The sequence below is a fragment of the Gambusia affinis genome, linkage group LG03 (genome assembly GCF_019740435.1).
Source record: "Gambusia affinis linkage group LG03, SWU_Gaff_1.0, whole genome shotgun sequence".
NCBI lineage: Eukaryota > Metazoa > Chordata > Actinopteri > Cyprinodontiformes > Poeciliidae > Gambusia > Gambusia affinis.
In genome coordinates this window covers 12,288,798-12,309,658 of record NC_057870.1, presented here as the reverse complement: position 1 = coordinate 12,309,658, position 20,861 = coordinate 12,288,798, and the positions used below count along the sequence as shown (strand labels likewise).

Sequence of the window (20,861 nt, the reverse complement as noted above, 5' to 3'; positions counted from 1 at the left end):
AGCTGGATCCAACAAGAAGGGTGCTTCATAGATAAAAGTGATTGATTGCTTGATTGATTGATTAATAATAAAACAGAGTGTTGTCATTACACTTACTTTGTGACAAATGACTGTCAGGAAATACTCTGTAAACAATTGAATTAACTTTACATTAAAGAGCAGGAGCTCACCCTGACTGTTTCACGCGGTGTTCTTTCACAAGATATTTGAACTGGATTTATCAGTTCATCACATGCAAAATTAATCAGCTTGAAGGCTTTTTGTGTAATACCAGACAATGATAGCCTGTGATCATGTTAATGGTCCATTTGAAAATCAGTGTTAAAGCTGAATATTAAATTTTTGCTTTCCTACTTAGGCACTCATGAGAACACAGCATGATGTTCCCAGACACAAATGACTCCCAAACACCCTGATTCATTAGTCAAAAACACTTGCACTTTGAACTAATTTATCTGGTTGGAGAGATTGTTAGTGCTTCGCTTATACAGAGAATACATCTGGAGCAGATGAGAAGTGAAGCCTTATTTTTTTTTCTTTTTTTCAGACACCGCACCATTCCATCAGGTGTAATCAAATCAGCTGGGGGGTTGTGGGCAGGACTCTGTGTCGGTGCTCTGCACATTAAACACAGGAAGATTAGAGAAGATGCACATGTAAGATTTCATCTAAGATGCGAAAAGCAATAATCCCAATCCCACATAACAAGTGGTGTTGATATGCAGTTTTTTCTTTTAAAAAAAAATGTCTGTGCCTGTGCCGTCATGCATGGCTGTTTGAAGATGTGTGTGATGACGGGCCAGATTTTCTCCAGCAGCTTGAAAGTGACCTGCCTTGGATGGAGCCGTGCAGGGTCTGCAGATGTGCTGCTGCCTCTTCTTTAATCCTGAAAAGCTTGCTCAAGCTCCACGGCCCATCAGGACGTAATCAGAAAAGCAATTGTCGCATTTGAAAGGTTTTGTGTTTTTGGCAACAAAATGATGAAACGCATGTGTTGCAAATCAAGGCAAACTGTCTACTAAAACTCATTTAAGAAGAAAAGCCGTCCTCTCACGGTTCAATTCAACAAGGAAGACTAATGAAGATGGAATGAAACGTTGTGCGCAGGCTTTCATGCTCTCAGGTTGTCTTCATGTCCCGGCTCACGCTTGTGTCACTGTGCCTGCAGCTCCAGTGGATCAGAGTTACATTTTATCACTGTGATTTACAGCGCTGTCCACAAGGTTCCCAACCGTATTTTCTAACAATCATCCGTGGACAAGCTGGGCTCATCTAATTTAGAACGCATATGGATCTGAAAACTAAATTTGTGACTTATGTGAACAAAGTGGGGTTTTTGAAAATTGAAATCTCCAATTACGACAACTGCAATTACTTAGATTTTTTAATTACAGAAAGTTTTTTTTTTTAAATTGCCTGTTGTGAATCATAATTTTAGGAACTTTTGTTATTTTGTTGCTTGACTTGATTATAGTTTCATTATTCTTTTGTGTTAGTTTCTTATTTTGGTTGGATCAGTCTTGTTCTTGCTTTCTTTAGTTTAGTCGTTCTTAGTGATTCTAGATTGTTATGTTTATTTCTAGTGTCTAGTTTAACTATGTTTAGTTTACTTTACTGTTAGATTCATTTCCTAGTCCCCTGTCTACTCTCCCTCGCCCACTGTGCCACTTTCTCTTTCTCTCTTTCCTCGGTTTGCCTTCTGTTCTCTCCCCTCACACCTGCAATCAGTTATCAATCAGCCCAGGTTCATTGTTCAGCAATCAACCTCCCAGTACTTTAGCACCTCTTTCTCAGTCGCTCCTCGCTGGATCCTTCAGTCATTTCCCTGGTTTTCTCATATTCTCTTTGTCTCCTGGCTGGCTATTTTTTGTTATGGTTTATTGTTGTTCAACTTTGGCTTCCTGTATTTTTAATTTGATGTGGCTGAATTTTTCAGTTCTGAAAAGAAGAATGGACCAAAAGACTGTGAACTGTAAAATAATGTATGAATTAAATAGTGTTGATTCAATTTCAAACAGTCCTGTCTCCTAGTTTTACAAGTTGTTGTAGTCAGACAAACGGCTCGTTTTAAGGATTAGATTTCTCTGTAAATGTTCTGCAGGTGGGTGCAGCTGTGTATTAGCCTCTTATCAGGAGGACTGGGATCATTACACAGCGAAGCCATCCAAATGCCGAGTCATTAGTTTTCCTTTGTGATTCAGTGAAAATGTTTGTGGCAGCTGATGGGCATCTTGGCTCGCGTTCTCACAAATCCATCTACTTAGCTAAAAGGAAGGTTTCAAGCAAGTCTAAACTTGTAATTAAAGCATTTTAATTTGCAGAATAAGAAATGGAAAAACTCACAATCTAACTAACAACTGCTCCTCCCATGTTAAAGCCAAAGTCTCCAGGACATCTCTTTAAAGGAAAATGTCTGTTCCACATCAGAGTTTGGGAGTGCTATAAATCACCCCACGGTTGAGGGTTTATTGTGTTTGCCTCAACAAGGCTCAAGGCAAAGATCCTGCTGAACAAGGCATCCTTCATCATCACTCTTACAGGTGAGGCCAACGTCGCACGGCTTTGATAAACGCATTAACATTTTGTGAACTTGATTTGTGGATAAATTGCTCTTCTCTGACCCCGTTTTTGGTACATGCATGCCAGGGTCAGATATTAATACGCTTTCATTTCTTTGTGTTTTATTTCTGTGCTTTTGGTGTTTGGTGAGGCGCAACACAGACCAGTGCTGAAACAAAGGCCAGAGGGGATGAAGTAATGAGTTATTATACACATCAGGAGACGAGGCCGCTCAGCTCTGCCTGGTTACCGGTGCTGCTCGTGGGCTGAGAGCATTCGCTGAAGCTTGACCTAATTGTTGGTGGAAAAAATACCCTATCCAGACTTGGCTAATGTGCACAAAACAATATGACATTAAAAAGGACGAGTCTTTCTTAGTGATTCTAGACACTAAGCGAGTGCAAGCCACTATGCTGTGCATAGTGGCTTGCAAAAATACCAATTCCTCTTTGGGTTTTCTGTGGTAGAGCAAGACAAAGCAACACATAATGGAAGAAAAAGCAGTAAGAAGGCTTAATTTGTATTTAGCCCCCTTCATTATAAAACCTCACAATCCAGTGCAACCAGGAGTCAACTAAGTTATAGATTCCACCTGTGTGTAATTTAATCTCTGCATAAAGCTTTTCACATTAGTGGACAAACAGCAACATGAAGACCAAGAAACACAGCAGGCAGGTGGTAATATATTTAGATGTTCTTATTGAGGAGGATCCAAATAATGATCCAGTTGATACTTGCATTAATATTAATTTCCTTCAGTATTTATCTGGAGGATAAACCCCTTCAGTTGGTTCTCTGAGCTTTCTTGCTATCTTGCTGCAATGTGTTAGTTCTTTCTGCTTTTGGTGTCTATTATTCTGCTAAATAATGAAAAGAGCAAACATGACCCTGCTTTTTTGTTTGAGCAGGTGTGGAAAAGCTAAACGTAGCTAGCAAGAGACTGCAAATACTGGCGACTACTTAACGGAAACGCAAAAACTGAGAGCCAGAGCGACAGGTTTAGATTAAGGGCTTTGCTAAGTACAAAGGCATGCCACACCTTTCAGATTTCATTTTTTTTCTTTACTTTTTAAAAAAAATAAATTTTGAAGACTGTCTATCATTTCACTTCCACTTCAAAACTGCACTATTCTGTGTTGACCACAAAACCCCACAATTTTTATTCCTGTGACAAAATGTAGAAAACTTTAGCAAGATTATGACTTTCTGAGGTAAATAAAAGCATAATCACCACTATTTATCTGGTGTGTGTCAAACGTTCAAGAGGAAGGGACGATGAAGGTTTTTTAAAAGAAAATCAAAAGCTTCTCCACAAAGTATTAGGGGTTGTGTTTCAAAATCGTCAGCATACAGATGACCAAGTCAAGAGGTTTGGCCAGAGGGAGGCGCACTGCCTATATTTGAATAGGCTACAACAATTAAGCAAGCTGGTCTAACTATTTCTGATTAAACACTAGGGAGAGAGGAGAGAGAAACCCATAGCCAAACGCCGACAGGTTTAAAAAAAAAAATCCTGTAGTGCGTTTCTAACTTTACAACCGAGGAGATAACTTGTATATAGACTGAAATAGCCTGTTTGTTGCGTTTATAGCCGCTGTGTGACATAATAATTTTCAAAGTCTGCATAGTCTTTCTGCAAGGTTCCCCGTTGGACTAGCGGCCGCTTCATCATCACGGCGTGCGTCTCCCTCTCGGCGCTCTAAACTCATTATCGGCTGAAGCGCACACAAGCAGCAACCCGGCTGTGACACCCGTCCGATCCAGCTACAGACTGTGCTCAGGCTGGGTGGCTGCTGCACTGGCACCATGGAGCAAAAATCACCCAAACCCGGAGGCTCCGGCCGGGGCCAGGAGTCCATGTCCTACCAGCGGAGGATGTGGAAGAATTTCCAGGAGAAAACCAAGCCGTGGCTCAGTCCCAAGCTGGGCTCGGAGCGCCGCGGAGCCGGAGGTGGCGCGGAGGGCACCAAGAAGGAGTCCGGCTTGTGGATGTTCAAGAGGAAAAAGAAACAGCTGGACCGGGTGTTTTCGTCATCGCAGCCGAACTTATGCTGCTCCACTTCGGCGCCTTTTGAAGGAGACAAGCTCGCCGCTGGCGGAGGCGACGCGACCTCAGAGATGAGCTCCGACTGTCAGGCTCTGGGGACAGGCAGCAAACCGGAGCTGACGGCCCACGGGAGCCCCAAACTCCCCGTGTCCCAGCTGATGATGTACCAGCAGAAGAGCTCCTCTCTCGGTTCGGCGTGCTTCGAGAAGCTGGTGGTGGATCCCACCGCGGAGCCCGGAGGAGAGGAAGAGCAGCTGCGTAAAAACGCAAGTGATTCTGTGAGTAACAAACGATGCAGGAACACGATCATGTAAAAGAGGTCATGTACTGCAGCTGTGTAAGGATGAGGATCAAAGCCCCAAAATGAGCTTGGCTGGACCTAATTTAGCTGGATGCTGAGGAAAGGAGACAAGTTTGACGATGATGATGATGATAATGATAATGGGGCAGCAGCCTTTCCCCTGACTGTCATGTGATGCGCTCATTGATTTTTTTTTTTTTTTTTTCACTTCATTCTAGCGTGTCTCGGGTCGGTCTGTATTGGCTGAACGAGTGAGCTACAGTCAGTTCCTCTCCTTCTTCAACAGCAAAGGACCTCCTGCATCTTGTGTTACCTCTATTTGTGAATTTAACACAGCAATCACTTCATGATCAACTATTTCTAAACAGACAGTGCTGTGTCCTTTAGACGCCTTGTCCTTCAGTGTAGTAGACACTGTGTTATTAGTGTCACAGGATCTTTGGGTTGGGGACAGAAACAAGACAGCATGCTCACAGATCATTAGCTTTTCTTACCTTTGCAATTTGACAGAGGTTGAGTTCCCAACATCGCTTAACTCTGAGTCAGTGTGCTGCAAAAATCCCACAGTATTCACAGAGATGAATACAGTCTTCTCCTGGATGAAAACCTGTTAGATAACAACCCAAACATAGAGGCAGAGCTACAGTGGAATGGTGTAGATCAGAAAGATTCATGTAAATGTTCGAGGGTTAGGATTACTTTCTCATAATTCTCTATGATTTAGGCTAGAAAATGCAGACAATCCGATGAGAACAGTGAGAGAGAAGTGTTAGGTTATCTTAACCAGACAGCCTGACCTGCTATAGCGTTTAATACAAAAAAAAATACTGAAAAATGAATGGACATACAGGTGTGTAATGCTGGAGAACTAGCGGAAACACACGAGTGTGTTCTGTTTAAGTGGTGTCGGCTATCGCAAAGCTTTTAATTTAGCCACTTTTCAGTGCTTCACGACTCGCCTCTGAACACCATCCAGAGTTCTGTCTAAAAATGATTTAGAAATGAATACTCTCCTCGCTGCAGTTAGGTACAGCCAATAAATTTGAAGGGAAAGTGCAGAGTACCAAGTTGAAGAGGGATAAGAAGGCAGGCATTATTGGCATCACTGGAGCGGATCTGTTTTTGCAGTTTACAGTTACGTAACACGCATGGCTCCGGCGAGACATGATGAAGTTGTAGCACTCGTTGCCATTTTTATCCCAGCTTTTGTTGGTCATTTGTTTGATTTTCCACATACTGGGAAGGAGCATTGCAGTGGAAAACGCGTTGCAAACACAGCTACGGTGCATCTCCGCAACAGTGGTGGGGTCATTTCTTGTCAGATTGAATAACCAGCATCAGGCACTAAATGTGTTGGCAATAAAGGGGATAAGGAATAATGAGATGGAATGGGAATGAAAAGAGAAGGAGAGGAGATCAGATGACAGGCACTGCTTAGCGTATTATAGGATTAGGATGTTGCCTTCGTTTTACACCTGAGACATCACAGCTGCAGTATATTAAAAGAGTAAGTGCATTATTACACTACATCAGTTGCAGATTGTCTTTTATTGAGAGGTAACTAAGTAAATTGAAGTGAATACAAATGCAAACCTTTTTTAATTGAACCATTTTTATTTACGTTCCTCTTCCACTTAAACCTGTAGATGTCTGTAGTTGTGACACAACAAAATGCATAAATGTGTCTGAAATGTCATAAATAAAATACAAACTGTTGAGCATGAGCAAAAAGTCATTTAAATATTTAATTTAAATAGTGAGCTATGAAAAATGTTTGGTGCCAAGCTCTGAAAGCAATTTATTAATTGAATCAATGCAGTAAAAAAAAAAAAAAAAAAAAAAAAGCAAGTAATTCTGCTTGTGGGATTTACAGTGCAAAGTATATTTATTATGTGTGTGGAGGCATCAGCAAAGCATATCAGGGAAGTGAAACTCCTGAAAAACAAAGTTCTTTTGTAAAAACAAAAAAAGTCCATCCTCTTTTACACCCCTTAGTTTGCATGTTTAAACAGGTAAAATCCATATAGTATATATAGATAATATAAGTTGGCATTTATTGAGGAAACCATTTGCCAGGTTTTTGCATTTGTTGAAAAGTTTGGTTTGCATATCAATGATCTCAGCCTCTGTGCAGTAAACTCTGTCAATCATTATCCTACCTCACCTATGAAGCACGTTATGCCAATACCAACACATTTTCATCCACTCATTTTGGGCTCACACTATAAAAATATTACTGTAGGCTTCCTGGCTGACCGCCGGTCAGCGGGGAGCTTGTGCTTTTGTCCAGTGGGACTTCGAGGTCTGGCATCTTACAGAGTGGGTGATTGGTGCCTGTTTACACCCATCATTGAACAAGAGGTGATATACACCCAGGAAAATGTATGTGCAAACATTCTAAATGGAAAGACATCATATGAAAATTATACATAAATAGGAGCATCAATACTTTAACCAAGGCCACTATAAACAGCAAAGCAGAAGCTTTATTTTTCAGCTAATTACAAAAAACCCAATAACTATACTACACTATACCCGCTGTATAGTTTACACCTTTTGTTTATAGTAAGTCATGAAATTGTTCTGCGATTTGTTGAACAAAACAAAACAAAAAAAACATTGGAATTTTACAGTAGAAGTCATGATCAATGTTACATAGCTGGTATGATGATAGCGGCTGGTATTAACCCACATGTTTCTCACTTTGCTTTTCCATCATCACCTTTTACTATCGCTCTCTATAAACTTTTGCATCTTCACGCCCACAAGCTGAGCATCAAGAGCAATGAGAGTTCATCCGCTTGGCTAGCGCTACTGACAACAACAGGGTGAATGGGTGCTGCTGAATTTGCATCCAAGCAGTTCTTTGCGGTGATACACAAATTGTCCTTACAACATTTTCTTTCTTTGTTTTTTTTTGTTTTTTTCTTTTTTGTTTTTCTCACAAATATTTTAATGAAGACTGCAATTCAGTATATTGTGCAGGTCTTCTGGCTCGGCAGTATTGGCTTTTTACAATAGGAGATATTTCAAATAAGGCTGAGAAAAGAAACTCCTTTATGATTATCATGTTTGTTTGAAACCGTGGTACACAGTTGTATGGGTGTCATTTAGACAAAATTGCTCAGAGAGCTTTTAAGGGACCAACATGTGGGCTTTTTGTTTTCATGACAAACCGTATGTCACCACCTGGCCTGACCATCTTAGAGCTGTGATATTTGACTTGCAATTGTTTGATCAATGAGTAAAGTTTGAACAAAATCTATGGAAATGAAATGGTTGTTTTGAAATAATGTGGATATAACATAATTCCTACGTGTGGTGTTTCTCATTACAGCCTAAAAAAACAAAGTTAGATAAAACTGATCAAGGTTCACAGCACAGCCCGCTATTCGGCCAATGTCTGTAACCAGAAAAGCTTCCATCGTGAGTTTAAGGCTCGTTTCCTTCATAAAAACTAGGAAAAATCTCCCCCTCTTCTCATACTGTCATTCTAAGATGCGGCGCTCTTTAGCTTGCTCTCAGTCATGCCGTCCCGCTCTTCCATTTACTTTTTTCTGCTCCGCTCATTTTCAGCCTTTTGAATTATTTATCACTCCAACCTGGAAAGTAGGTTTTTGTGTCAGAGAGACTACAATGTTCACCGTTAAATATATCCGACGTAAAACACATGTGGCTGGTGCTTCTTTTCCTGCGATTTAACATTTTCTGTATCATGTTTAATGGATACAATTTTGTGAGTACAATGGCCATTAATGCCATGAATCAGCTTGCATCTTCATTACCTAAAGATCCACAAATTGTTTTTTAAGTAGCATTAACAAGTAAGTCAGATTTTTTATATATATAAAACATGTCTTATCTCATTATTTCCTTATACTCACTTAGCTAGAGAAGATAATTGATTAATAATATTAATAGCTTTGAGCTGTGTTAAGAAAATAAAGAAATTTTTATCTAAGGTGAAACACTGAGTCCATCAAGAACGAATCAAAATGCATTTTGATTCTTATTTCATTAAGCAATTGTGCCTCAGCTGCTTTGGTTTAAAATGGTAATGTAATGCAACAAGTGAGTAGGATATAGATACAAGTCAGTATTTCATGCATAAATGGAAAAACAAGGGAAGAGAGGTAAATAAAAAAAAGGAAACAAATGTAATTGATGTGAATACCATTGTTTCATATGAGATAGGAGCATAATTGGTAACAAAGTTATGGAAAATGTTTTTTCTGCCACCTCTGAAGTATCAAAAAGCTTATGCTCTGAATTAAGATACGAAGTTTATAACCAAAATGAATATCTAGAACTTTCAGGAAAGTCTAAACTAGACATTTTTCCTCACTAAATAAATGTACTCTAACTAAAAATCCTAATTAGATTTTTAGTTAGAGCTAAAAATCTAGGGGCACTAATTAATATGATAAGTACTGCAGGAGAAAAAAAATACTTTATCCAATTAAATAAATATATTTGGAAAAAAACTATTGTTTTACTGTTAAATGAAATCACTGACAGTTTTGAACTTTGTGCATATTCAAAGCATGACTGACAATAAAATAAGTCATCTTAAAATTCATGGGAATAATAATAATTTCCTACTTTAACAATACAAGATGATCATTCTTTAGGGGTTTACAACAAAAAATGATGATGATTTAACTTAAAGTTAGTCTAAACTGGGGATTTCCAAATTATTCAGCAAAGCTGACAGGAAGCTTTGAGCTGCGGCCTTGAGCCACACTGCAGGAAAAAAACACACATTAACTCCCTTTTCATTGCATCTTTAAAAGGATCATAGTAGCAAACTGATACGCATTTGTGCAGCCTCTCGTAATGCTATGTCTATTGAATTGTGCACTGAAGCAAAATGAATGATGATTTTTATTAGCAAATCAGTATAAAATGCAACTTCAGGCTCAAGAACCTTTTTATTTGATGTCATAGATTTACCAAAATGTTTGGGGGATTTCTGTTGCACAAAAGAAGCAGTATAAAGCTTAAGTAGACATTTGTGATTGACGTCAAGGGAAATTTGATGAGAAATTTTTTGTTTTTATTTAGGAATGTAGAACGTTGCTCCAATGCAGAAAAAGATTCTGTGTCACCTACACTGTAAAACATTTGAGCTGCATGTATTTGTATCTAAAATCTCTTATTTTTCAGTTTAATGAATTGAGGGAGTTTAAGATTTTGAACCTAAAATGAGTTGGGAAAGATAAACTTACAGTAGTACGTTGTGTTAACTGTTTATTAATTTAGGCAAATCCCACATATGACACCAAATTAATATGGAAATAAAAAAGTCATACTTACATGGCTTTTAATGTCCACCAGCTCTCTTACAAAGAGGGGAGTAAAAAGGAGTATCAAACCAGTTTCAGTTTCCTTCACAACTCTTGTATTTGTACCTGCTGACTGTGACCCTGGACGATTCAAACCCAGTTCAGAAATATCCTCTATTATGTGTTTCCAGCGAGCCGGATCCCACATGAAGGGTGCCTCATAGATAAAATTAATTGATTGCTTGATTGATTGAAATAAAACCAAGTTTTGTCTGAACAGCTGAACTGTTAATTTAGTTGTTCTTGGTTTGCCTTTCATGTGCCTTATCCAGCTCTCTGCTCGGATATTGTCTTAGTAGCTCTCATTTTTTTATTGCTTTGATGAAACTTTAGATCAAGAATGGTTACCAAATCCATAAAAAAGGTTTGAAAACCTTTCTGTATTTTTCATTCATACCACTCCAGTTTAAAGTTTTTTATTTTTTATTTTTATTTTTTTTTTTTTATGTCAAGCGCCAGATATGTTGAATGAGAGAGGAAGTTTTGGAGAGTGATGTTTTTGTGGCTGTTCATATCTGAGTTCTCCGCCCGTCCCATACCTGCTTCAGTGCACTGCAGTCACTTTTACTTCTCTTGCATGTAGGAAAGAAAGTTATCTGTTTGGGAAGCCATGGCACCCCGTCACTGAGTGTTTGGGGTTTTGCTTTTCTTTTTCGTTTGTGTTTTTGATCATTTCTTTGTTCATTTCTTTAAATGTCTTGCCATGTTCAGTATATTATTTGTTACTATTATGAGTTCTTTTCCTTTGAGGTGTTTCTTCTTCTGATCCTTTGTTCCTTCTACCTTTTTGATTGATTTCTTTTAGAATATTTTCCATTTCAGTATATTTTAAAATAGGTCATGAAACCTTTCTTTTGTATTCTTGTTTATTTGTTCAGATTATTGTAATATTATTGTAAAGCTGGTCAGTAACATCTCATAAAGACTAAGTAAACACTTTTCAGCTTGGCTGCAAAGTTTAAAGTGCTTGCACAGCAAACTGACCAGGCCTTTTGTTCAGCTCTTGCTTCAGTGATAGAAAAACAAACAAACAAACAAAACAAAAAAATCCATATTCTTCCATCCATCACCTCTCAATGTGTCTTTGGGAATAACCTTACCTACATTACCCCCCAATCTGGTTTCACTTCTCCTTTCCACTGATTGCATTGTTTGCTCCTTTGGAAATGACGTTTGTCCCCTTTAAGAACTGTAGGACAAATCCAAAACACCCAGTCAGTAGTATATGAATCGTGCTCTGGGCCAGTATGTGGCCCTCAAGCTTTGTTCTCTGCTGTCTAAGATGGTTTTGTCACATAATGCCTTAAATGCTCTCTAGCACATGCAAAAACACGGCGTGGCAGACAAAAATACAAAATAAAGTTAGGACGTTACCGGAATAAAAACTCTTTTAACTTTCAATCTGAGTCTGTTATGGAACATGTTAAAATTGGTTTTAGTATGAAGGCCAAAGATTTTAAAAAAGCTGGAGATTGGGAATTGGAAACATAGTTCTTAAGTGGTTAATTTCTAGAGGGTGCCACAGTATTATTCCACAAATAAACTCCTTCCACTTCTGTATGAACACAGTGACATCCAGTGAATATCTGCATGGTGATGATTGTATATGAGAGAATAGAGAAAACAAGTAGATGAATCAGCCTTGTGGATCAAAATATGAAGCAATGAATTTAACAATCCTATCTTCCCACCTGGGAAATTAATCAATTATCTCATCCCATTTGATTTGGGCTCTTTCATTCTGTTATTTGCCTGTATTGATTTCTTATTTTCATTGTTTTCCTTCATCCATGTTTATTTCTGTTAGTCCAGTTATTTTTATTTCCACCTGGTCAGTCTTGTCATGTTTTACTCTTTTGAGTCTGCTCTTAGTTAGTTAGTTTAGTTTATTTATTCCTTGTGTTGGTTGTGGTTACAGTTAGATAATTCCCCTGTTTGTTCTCCATTGCTGCCTGGTGCTATTCTCTTTCTCCAGCTACCTTTCTCTCACCTCACACCTGCAACCTATTAGCCAGTCAGCTTTCGTTCCAGCGGTCACTCTCCTGCTATATAAGCTTGTTTCCTCCTGTCTCTCCTCACTGGATCCTCCTGATAGATTCATGTTACTCTGTTGTTCCAAGTTTCTCCCTGTAGCCTCCTAGTTGCCTTGCCTTCCTGCAGTTTGCCTCTCTGTGAGTTTTTCTTAATTTTTCATTAAAGCAAAGACTCAGTGAAGATGCCTCTCAGTTGCCTGCATTTTGGTCCAGCCCCAAATCCACCAGACATGACACCAGTGACTCATCAGTCAGATGCAAAACATTGGATCAGCTTGTGCAAAGATGGCAGACAAAGTACGAAACAATCAAAATGCCACCAGTTTGAAATTTGTTGAAAATCTGGCAAATTTTGGCCAAGAAGGAAAAGCGCACTCTAGCTTTGAGTGAACGTCGTCTGTGTGCACATTTCTGGTTCCTCCTCTCTCTAGCTATTAATAACAAAAGAATTAGAAGTGGAGCAACTGTGAGCATTCATAGATACACTGGGTATGAAAATGAAAGGAAGGCTAGACAGACGGATAACAGTAATGCCTCCCCCAGTAGGCGATGGTTACTGATTCTGAATCGAACACATGTTGAGGAAAGGCACAGGGATGTTTTTCTGCTCTTCATGCTATTCAGACCAAGTTGATTTGCAACTCCATGTTGGCCTCACCTCTTCAGTGGATACCAAATGCAAAAGAGCTTCCCTGCTGTGAACCTTTCTCTGCCCTGGTAGAAAACAAACATTTCATCTACTAGTATTGGGTATTGTCGAATGAAAGGTTGTTTGATCACCAGCGTCGGAATTGGCCATAAAGACAATTTATAAGTGTTTGTAACATTTTGAATATCCAAACATTTTGACTGCCTTCCCAGTGCTGTATTTTTAATGCGTAGTGTATTCCTAGTCCTTATCATAAATGACCAAATTAAATATTGATGGGTCCCATTGTGACAGAGCACTCAAGAATTTTAAATTAGCCGTTTTATTTTCATTTGATCTGATGCCAAGTTACCAGTCTAAATGAACCTTGCTTTCGTTGGGACTGATGAGCGGCATTTGATGTTTGATTGAGATGGATGAAAAAAAAAATGTGACATTTAACAAATGTTGATCAGTAAAATTGTTATGTAGTATAATTGATACAGGAGTATATATATATATATATATATATATATATATATATATATATATATATATATATATATATATATATATATATATATATATATATATATATATATATATTTGTTAAAAATTTACCTCTTTTTTTTATGTGCTCTCTGTATTGCTGGCCCAACACATGGTGAAGCTTTACTCCAGAAAGTAAGTAAAACTGACTGGGTTATTCCATCTGATTTTACTTGATCGCACTTTAGCTAAACCCCTGGCTTATCAAACATACGCGATCATTAGGCAAATCGGGGCGGTACCTACGACTACCCTGGAAAATGTTTTCACTTTTAGTGTAGATCTTTGATTTGCATCATTGAAATATTCTTGATCAATAGGTATTTTCTGTCTGTTTTGGAGACCTATAAAGAAAACAACCTTTTAATGTCTAGCAGCACTTTTTTTTAACAATGACTTGAATTTCAAATGGCAAAAATCCTCCTCGGTCCTGTTGAAAGAGCCATTTTGGACCAAAAACTTAAAAGCCTTCTATGAGGTGTATAATGCAGGCAAAACAAGCTTTAAGTGTTTATATTAGCTATATTAGCCCATTATCAAAAGGATTTTCCCTGAAGTGAGTCCTGGACGGAATGACGCACCACGTGACTACTTTATTGTACAATGGTGCTTTAAGTTTACCTGATAAAATTAAAGAAATGCAATAAAGAAATCGGATTTTTGATGTCATTTTTATGATGAAGATCGACAGGGAAAGGATCTTTTTTTTCCTTTTGGAACTCAGAAAATCTGCTCCAAAATGCAGTGTAACGACGATCGCTCTTTGCAAATAATCACCGTAAAATGTGTGATCGAAAAAACAACAAAACGGAACGTGCTTAACGTGCCCCTTATCTGGGCAGCAAACGGAGTGCAACAAAATGCAACCTGCAGTTGTACAATTAAACGGCAGCCTTTTTAAAAAGTGAAGTACATAAAATTAAATTAATACAGTTTAAATTTGATTTCTGTGTAAATGTCAAGCAAGTCAGTGCAATGGTAAGACGTAGCAGCTTCTCTTTTGACACGCAACCATCCTCGGACCCGAGCAACAAAACACAATAATATCTATAAGTGTCATTGTAAATTTATACTGACAAAAATTATTAATCAATTTATGAAAACAACCACTTTGTTACTAAATATAACAAAGTAGCAGGATTGTGTTCTTAGGTGTTTAATATGACTTCTGTTTATGGACATCAGTGGACAACTTCTCAACATCAAGCATGTAGATACAACTTTAATCTTGACGCTGCAGCTAATGTAGCGCCTTCCCTGGAAATGTCTTTCCACATTACCGGATTTTTCAGACTATAAGTCTGTACTACAGACTATACTTTGACTATACTTTGTCCCCACGCTTTGAATCATGTGGCTTATAGCCCGGTGCGACTTATGTAGGCTATGTACGTTTTCAGTTAGGCTACTAAAAATAAAAAAATTCTAATAAATGTAGGTGCGGCTTATAATAAGGTGCGCTCCAGAAAGTATGGTACTCTTTTTGTTATTTGACAACTTCTCGCTCCAGAGCAAACATTCAGGTAATCCTTCCGCATTGGCAATGAATGCAAATGATTCGCTCCAAGAATTGTAGATTCTCTCCTCGGCTATTTTTCTCTTTTCCCCTTTGCTATCCATGGCCGACCACACAGCCGTCGGTTTGTTTACAACAGCCACCTGCCTCGCACCCCGCCCAGGTGAAAGAAACGTCACAGGCTATGACGCAAGTCTTCGTTGACAGAAATGTTGAAACTTAATGTTTATTCTACACATTTTTATAGCATTGGAAAACGTTAAGAATGATTGTGTCACGTTTGTCCTCCAACTGAAATCATATTAAAACAAATAATATATTTTCCACGCCCATCGTTTTCCATTTTCAAACATTTTTGAAAAAGCTCCAGAGAGCCACTAGGGCGGTGCTAAAGAGCTGCAGGTTGCCGACCCTTGATATAGGCCTATTGCACTGTGTAAAATTGAACATCCCTATAATCAGTTTACTACCAGTTTTTATAGCTGGTACAAGCTTGTGCTAGTCATGTAGTTGCTAAAAGTAAAACTCGAGTCATTAACACATCTACTGACATTAATATTTCAATACAGAATAATTTTATATTGTTTAAGAGGCTCAGTGATGCCAGGTTAAGTTGGAGTGTTTTCATTCATTTCTAGAAGTCCTGAATGAACAGCCAAATTGGAGGCATTCAAACATACTAGAAAAGAGAATTTTTGGATGACTATTGGGTGAATATAGTTTTTAGTGTTTATAGAAATGCTTCCAGTGGCAACAAATGTTCAATAAAAGCACCAGAACCACTTATGTGTAGAAAGGTTAAAACAAGAGTAGTAGGATTAAGAGGATTTGAATTAACTGGGAATGAATACCTATATTAAAGGTTGATTGGTGCGTGGAGCCAGAGAGCCTTGCAAAGTCTTTTAGCCTAATAAATGTGATGTTCTTGCCCAGACGAGAACATTGACAGAAGCTTGCAGAAGGACAGATTTACACAGGGCAGAAAGACTCCTCCATGCTGACAGCTCACTTTCCTGTAAGTTTTTGAGGTCTGCCTGATTCAGCATACTAGAGCTAACTAAATAAATCATAAACAGTTCTCTGCAGACATTGATGGGAAATTATTTAAATTTTAAATAAGCAGTGCGTCCAACACACATCACGTACTTGTAAAGACATACACTTTTTAAACTTTGTAGTTTTTTTTAATAAGATAACTCTAATGGTTTTAATATCTGAATGACACAAAAGGTGCTGAGGATATTTGAACATGGGTAAAACTCTTCCTTGGTGTTTTTATTAGGCTACCCACAGCTTCCCTGACAGCTACTCCCATTTTTCTCTGTCAGGTTTTTACTTTTCTTTGTGATATCCTATAAAAATCGAAATCCGTTCTAAATCAAAACGATTTAAGCTATGGCAGCAGTTTACCGCTTTTGTGAATTCTAATACATCTTTAATCTAGAGTTAAGTAAAATGGCAACCTGTTAAACAAAATAAGCAAAAAGGCAGATGGGACATTTTATCCAAGCAATGGATGAGTATTGTTTTGTTTAGTTTTGTTTTGTTGTTTTCTTTGTAGTGGTCAGATAGAAAAGTGGGTTATGAGATCTCTAACTCTGTGCCATCGCCACAACCCACGAATGGGTGTTGTTCAAACATAATTTTGATTAAACTTGTCCAATAGTTTTGCATTTACAGTTTCAAGTAGCTCACCACTTGCATCATTATACAATTTCTTATTTTCTCATGTTAGGTTTGACTACAGGAGTTGGAAATCATGTACATTTATATCTCAGGTGTTAGTCTCACCCTGACACTTAGTGTGTGTGCAGTACATGTTGTTTTAGTGAGTGTGTTTTTAGTCTTAAAAACTATTTTATTTAATGGTCTGGCTCCATCAGCTCTTTTACAAAGTGCTATGAAACAACAGACAGCAAGTAATTCCATACAGTATCTGCAGAATGGTGTTTCTATTGGTACGGCTGATGTGAAGCATTACTTGTGATGCACCTTGGAAGAGACCTAGTGCCACCTGCTGGTAAAATCTGATTGGACTTCCACGAGAGACGAGACAGTCCTGCTGTAAGCACTTTAGCACATAATAAAATGTGCCAAAACTTGCTCTGAGTCCTTTCCAGTGTTTCTTTTGAAATGTGATTACTGACTTTCTTTTGCCTTCACAACAACTAATGATTTAATCTGCCAACAATTACAGTGCTTTAGATTTAGTGTGACAGACCAACTCAGAAAACTATACATGATTTTCACATTTTTCTAAATAAATAATCTCAAAAGTGTGGTGTGCATTTGTATTATTAAGCTCATTTCAATCTGACACTCTTAAATAAAATCTCTTTAATTTCTATATGCGTGCTATTTGATCTCAGTATGAATACATCTGTTCTATTAAGGTCTTAATTTAATGAACATTAGTGAACGGACAGCAGCATGAAGGCCAGTTCTGCACTCTAACACTAAAGATGAAGAGCAAGAAGAAAGTCAGTGTCAAAGGAAAGAATTCCTATTTGAAATTTGCTACAAAACTTCTGAGACTCACAGCAAACCTGTTTTAAACATATGGTCAGATAAATTTAGAACTGAACTTGCATGTAAAACACTTCATGTAGCATTTAGCATGCCTTCTTGTATATTTAATGGTTAGTGATTCTAAATGACCAAATAAAATATTGATTGGCCCCATTGTGACAGATCACTCAAGACTGACTTAGAATATGTGAGAAAACGAATGTTGTAGGACATTTTTTTTAAAAAAAAAACAACCCGTTAATTATAATTTAATAATATGGATAATTCTGGACATGGTTGGAGTTTGCCGTTGTCATTTTCTGACGTTTTGAAGAGCTTTGGATGTTTTCTGACGAATGTGGTCTGAGACTCTATTTTCCTCTGATAAATGAATATTAATGTAGGCGTCTAAAAGCTTTGATCTTCATTTCTGCCTTAGATGTTTGCCAAGTGAGAGCAGATCTCATGTGTAATCTTTTGATTTCATTTTGAAAAGCATTTGCGCTGCACCAACTGTTTTCTAGCGGGGAGTAGGAGGTAGGTATGAACATTTAGTTATGGACCAGCACATTTTATCGTTAGATCAGAGCTTGGAAGGCTGGTGGGTCTTGCATGAGATCCCCTCCTATATGTATATATATATATATATATATATATATATATATATATATATATATATATATATATATATATATATATATATATATATATATATATATATATATATATATATATATATTTAAAAAGGTAAAAGAAACCGTGTTTGTAGTCAACTTTACCTGAGCTCACCTTCTGTATTAATTTACTGTAATGTTCTCTGAAGCACTGACAACACGCTGCAGACTATTTATTGTTTATTGAGTAACTGTAGTTTGAGCCTTCATGTACAGCATGACATGGAGACAGCAAACCAATCCTTGAGGAGTTGAGGGTCAGTCCTCCTCATAAAGCATATCCCACTTTCTCTTTTCAGAAGGATGAAAAAATTCACTGATGTATGTTTTGATTTTCTTCATAGTGCCTATTTGTCCAGATTTTCTTGTTTTCGTCATTTGCTTATCTGATGAACTAGATCTCATCACTTTTTGTTGAACATTTCTCTCTTCATGCCTCTTCCTTCCTTTCATTTCCTGCTTGTCCAGCCACTCCTTCCACTGCGCCACCATCAGTGCATCCTGCTCCGCTTTTGCTTTGTCCTCGTTTCTTTCCTCCTCTCTGCCTGTGAACATTTGGGAGGGATTGTGGGGGCATCTTTTCTCCTCTAATTTCTTCATCAGCTTGCAGCTGTCACAGACAGCGGGGTCACCTGATGGAGAAATCGGCTCACGTTGGGCCTTTCGTGACGCACGGTGATCAATGCCGGGAAAGCGCTTGATGTCTCTATCGCTGGTATCTGTATCCACCAAATCGCATTCACTGAATGTGCTTAAAGTCTTCCTGAAGCCTTGATCTGGTTCTGGTGATGAGTGTGCTGTATAGTCACTATCGCTCTGTGATTTTTCTTCATCGTCTTCATCTGCAGGCTGCATTGTTTCCATCTCTTCTGTATCAGATGACCAATTAGATTCGGGGTTTTCTCTGCTTTGCGTCATCACTGCTTCTCCCAAATGCTCCTTTAGCATGGCTGCCATCTGCACTCTCAGCTCGAGATACATGAGAAGAATCTCTTCTTGCAGTTCAGCGATTTTCTTCTCCACCTGTTTGTTCACCATTCTGTTGATCCATACGATACAGAATCTCCTGTCACTTGCTGCCTGCTGTCTTGACCTGATCAGTCAGAAAAAGTGAATTCATTGGCTGTACAGAGACACAGCAGATTACATTGATGCATTCATTTTTTTTTTTTTGGTGATCTTTATACAAATTGATATCAGCATAACATTTGAGCCTGATTCAAATAAAATCATAAGGTAAAAAAAACATTATACAAAAAACCCAAAAAAATAGCACAACATAAAAAGTTGCAACCATCAAACAGTAAGGAAAATCTAAAATTTTTTAGGAAAAGCTGCACCTGAAGCGAGAGGCAGCGGGGCTTGTCTTTCTTCTGGATGCTGCCATCAGGAAATGTTCTCGTCTCCAGTTCCACGTGAAAAGTTAGATTGTTTTTCATACATGGAGGCTATAATATAACACATTAGAGCCAATGTTGAGCTGTCATTAAGATCACATTTATTTTTATTGTTAATGACACATAAATAGGAAAGCGGTGTATTGTCAAGGCTCTATTGGTCTTGCTCTTTACCATTGTCCAAGCTCAGTTACAATGCATAATTAATGTCATTTTTATGAAGCATAATTACTTACCACTGTTAGCTAGAAGGCTTAATTTCTTTCCCTCTCCTTTTTGTAGTTATAGTCTAAACTGTAAGTTTTTTTTTTCTTTTGTATATGTTTAAAATCACCAATTTTAAAAGTCACATGTTCTGTAAAACTTTGTTGCCATGGAGTATGGTCCAGTTCCATCTTGAATCAAAACATGCACTGGATCCATGTTTTGAAAATATTTTATTTTTCTTTCCTCCTAGCCCCTCACAATTCCTATAAAAATAAATGTGTTTCAAGCATTTTTTAAAATTGCATTAGAGTTTCTAGATCCTTTAATTAGTGATCCACAACATCCTGTTTCACTAACATGCTAATGTGATGCGATGTAGAGAAAAATACGCCTAGCCACTTTTCATAATGGGAAAAATGGGAGAACATGCCATTCATGTGATAAAGGTGTTAGTATACTTACCTAGACTTGCTTATATCTACAGATTGAGAAAAAACAAAACAAATAAAAAATCAGAAAACTACAAAAACGGTGAAAAAATGGCTAGCCTGAGAACTTTGTTTCTCTTGTAATTATATGAGTAGTGATGATGGAGTTAAAATAAATTTCTAAAGCCAACTGTTTGAGAACAGCAACAAATTGTTTGTTGGTCATTTATTTTAAGAATTTCACACATCTTTACCAGGGTTGCCAAAGTAAGCTGGAGGGTTTTATTTATTGCATAAACTCAGGCTTATTCCGATTTGCCACTATTCATTTTGGAATCTCCAAACAGGTGTTGCACTATTTCAGACTCTTGATTAGGACCACTGACCATAAACGCGGTCACAGAACAGGCTTACTTTAAATCCCACATCATTATTTTACTGCCTCTGACTTTTATTTGAGCTTTGTTTAAATGCTTGCTACTCATTTGCCTGGCATTTCTCTCATATCCAGATCTCATTACACAAGCTTTGATTGTCTTCTGAAACAAAGGCTGAAAGAAAAGGTAGCAGAGGGGTTGAGGAGCACTACTGATTGGTCGTTTTATATATAAAGTTTTATCTGGGCTGGCTCTTAAAGCAAGACATGTTGGCTGAGAAATATTTTAAAAT

The 20,861-nt window shown here is 37.8% G+C and overlaps 2 protein-coding genes across 6 annotated transcripts in view; one reads left to right on the top strand and one right to left on the bottom strand.

The window, feature by feature from the left end:
- The first annotated feature begins 2,886 nt into the window (after positions 1-2,886).
- Positions 2,887-20,861, top strand: part of mctp1a (multiple C2 domains, transmembrane 1a) — a 162,359-nt gene continuing 144,384 nt past the window's right edge. For 2 of the 5 annotated variants that reach the window (XM_044112901.1, XM_044112900.1), the window contains exon 1: positions 2,890-4,884. In XM_044112901.1, the coding sequence (XP_043968836.1) occupies positions 4,366-4,884 (519 nt within the window). In that variant the 5' untranslated portion in view covers positions 2,890-4,365. Of the gene's footprint in view, positions 4,885-20,861 lie in introns of all 5 variants that reach the window. The other 3 variants (XM_044112903.1, XM_044112902.1, XM_044112906.1) reach the window with 2 other exon arrangements.
- LOC122828888 lies at positions 18,328-19,903 on the bottom strand. Its single transcript, XM_044112909.1, has 3 exons — positions 19,794-19,903; positions 19,501-19,608; positions 18,328-19,253 (listed from the first exon to the last, which is right to left on the bottom strand). The coding sequence occupies exons 2-3, from the start codon at positions 19,545-19,547 to the stop codon at positions 18,419-18,421; spliced, it is 882 nt and encodes a 293-aa protein (XP_043968844.1). The 5' UTR covers positions 19,548-19,608; positions 19,794-19,903; the 3' UTR covers positions 18,328-18,418.

Coding starts and splice junctions, on each gene's coding strand:
- LOC122828888 (XM_044112909.1), bottom strand. CDS start 19,547: ATGGCAGCATCCAGAAGAAAGACAAGCCCCGCTGCCTCTCGCTTCAG. Junction 19,254..19,500: donor CCCGCTGCCTCTCGCTTCAG/GTGCAGCTTTTC, acceptor CTGACTGATCAG/GTCAAGACAGCAGGCAGCAA.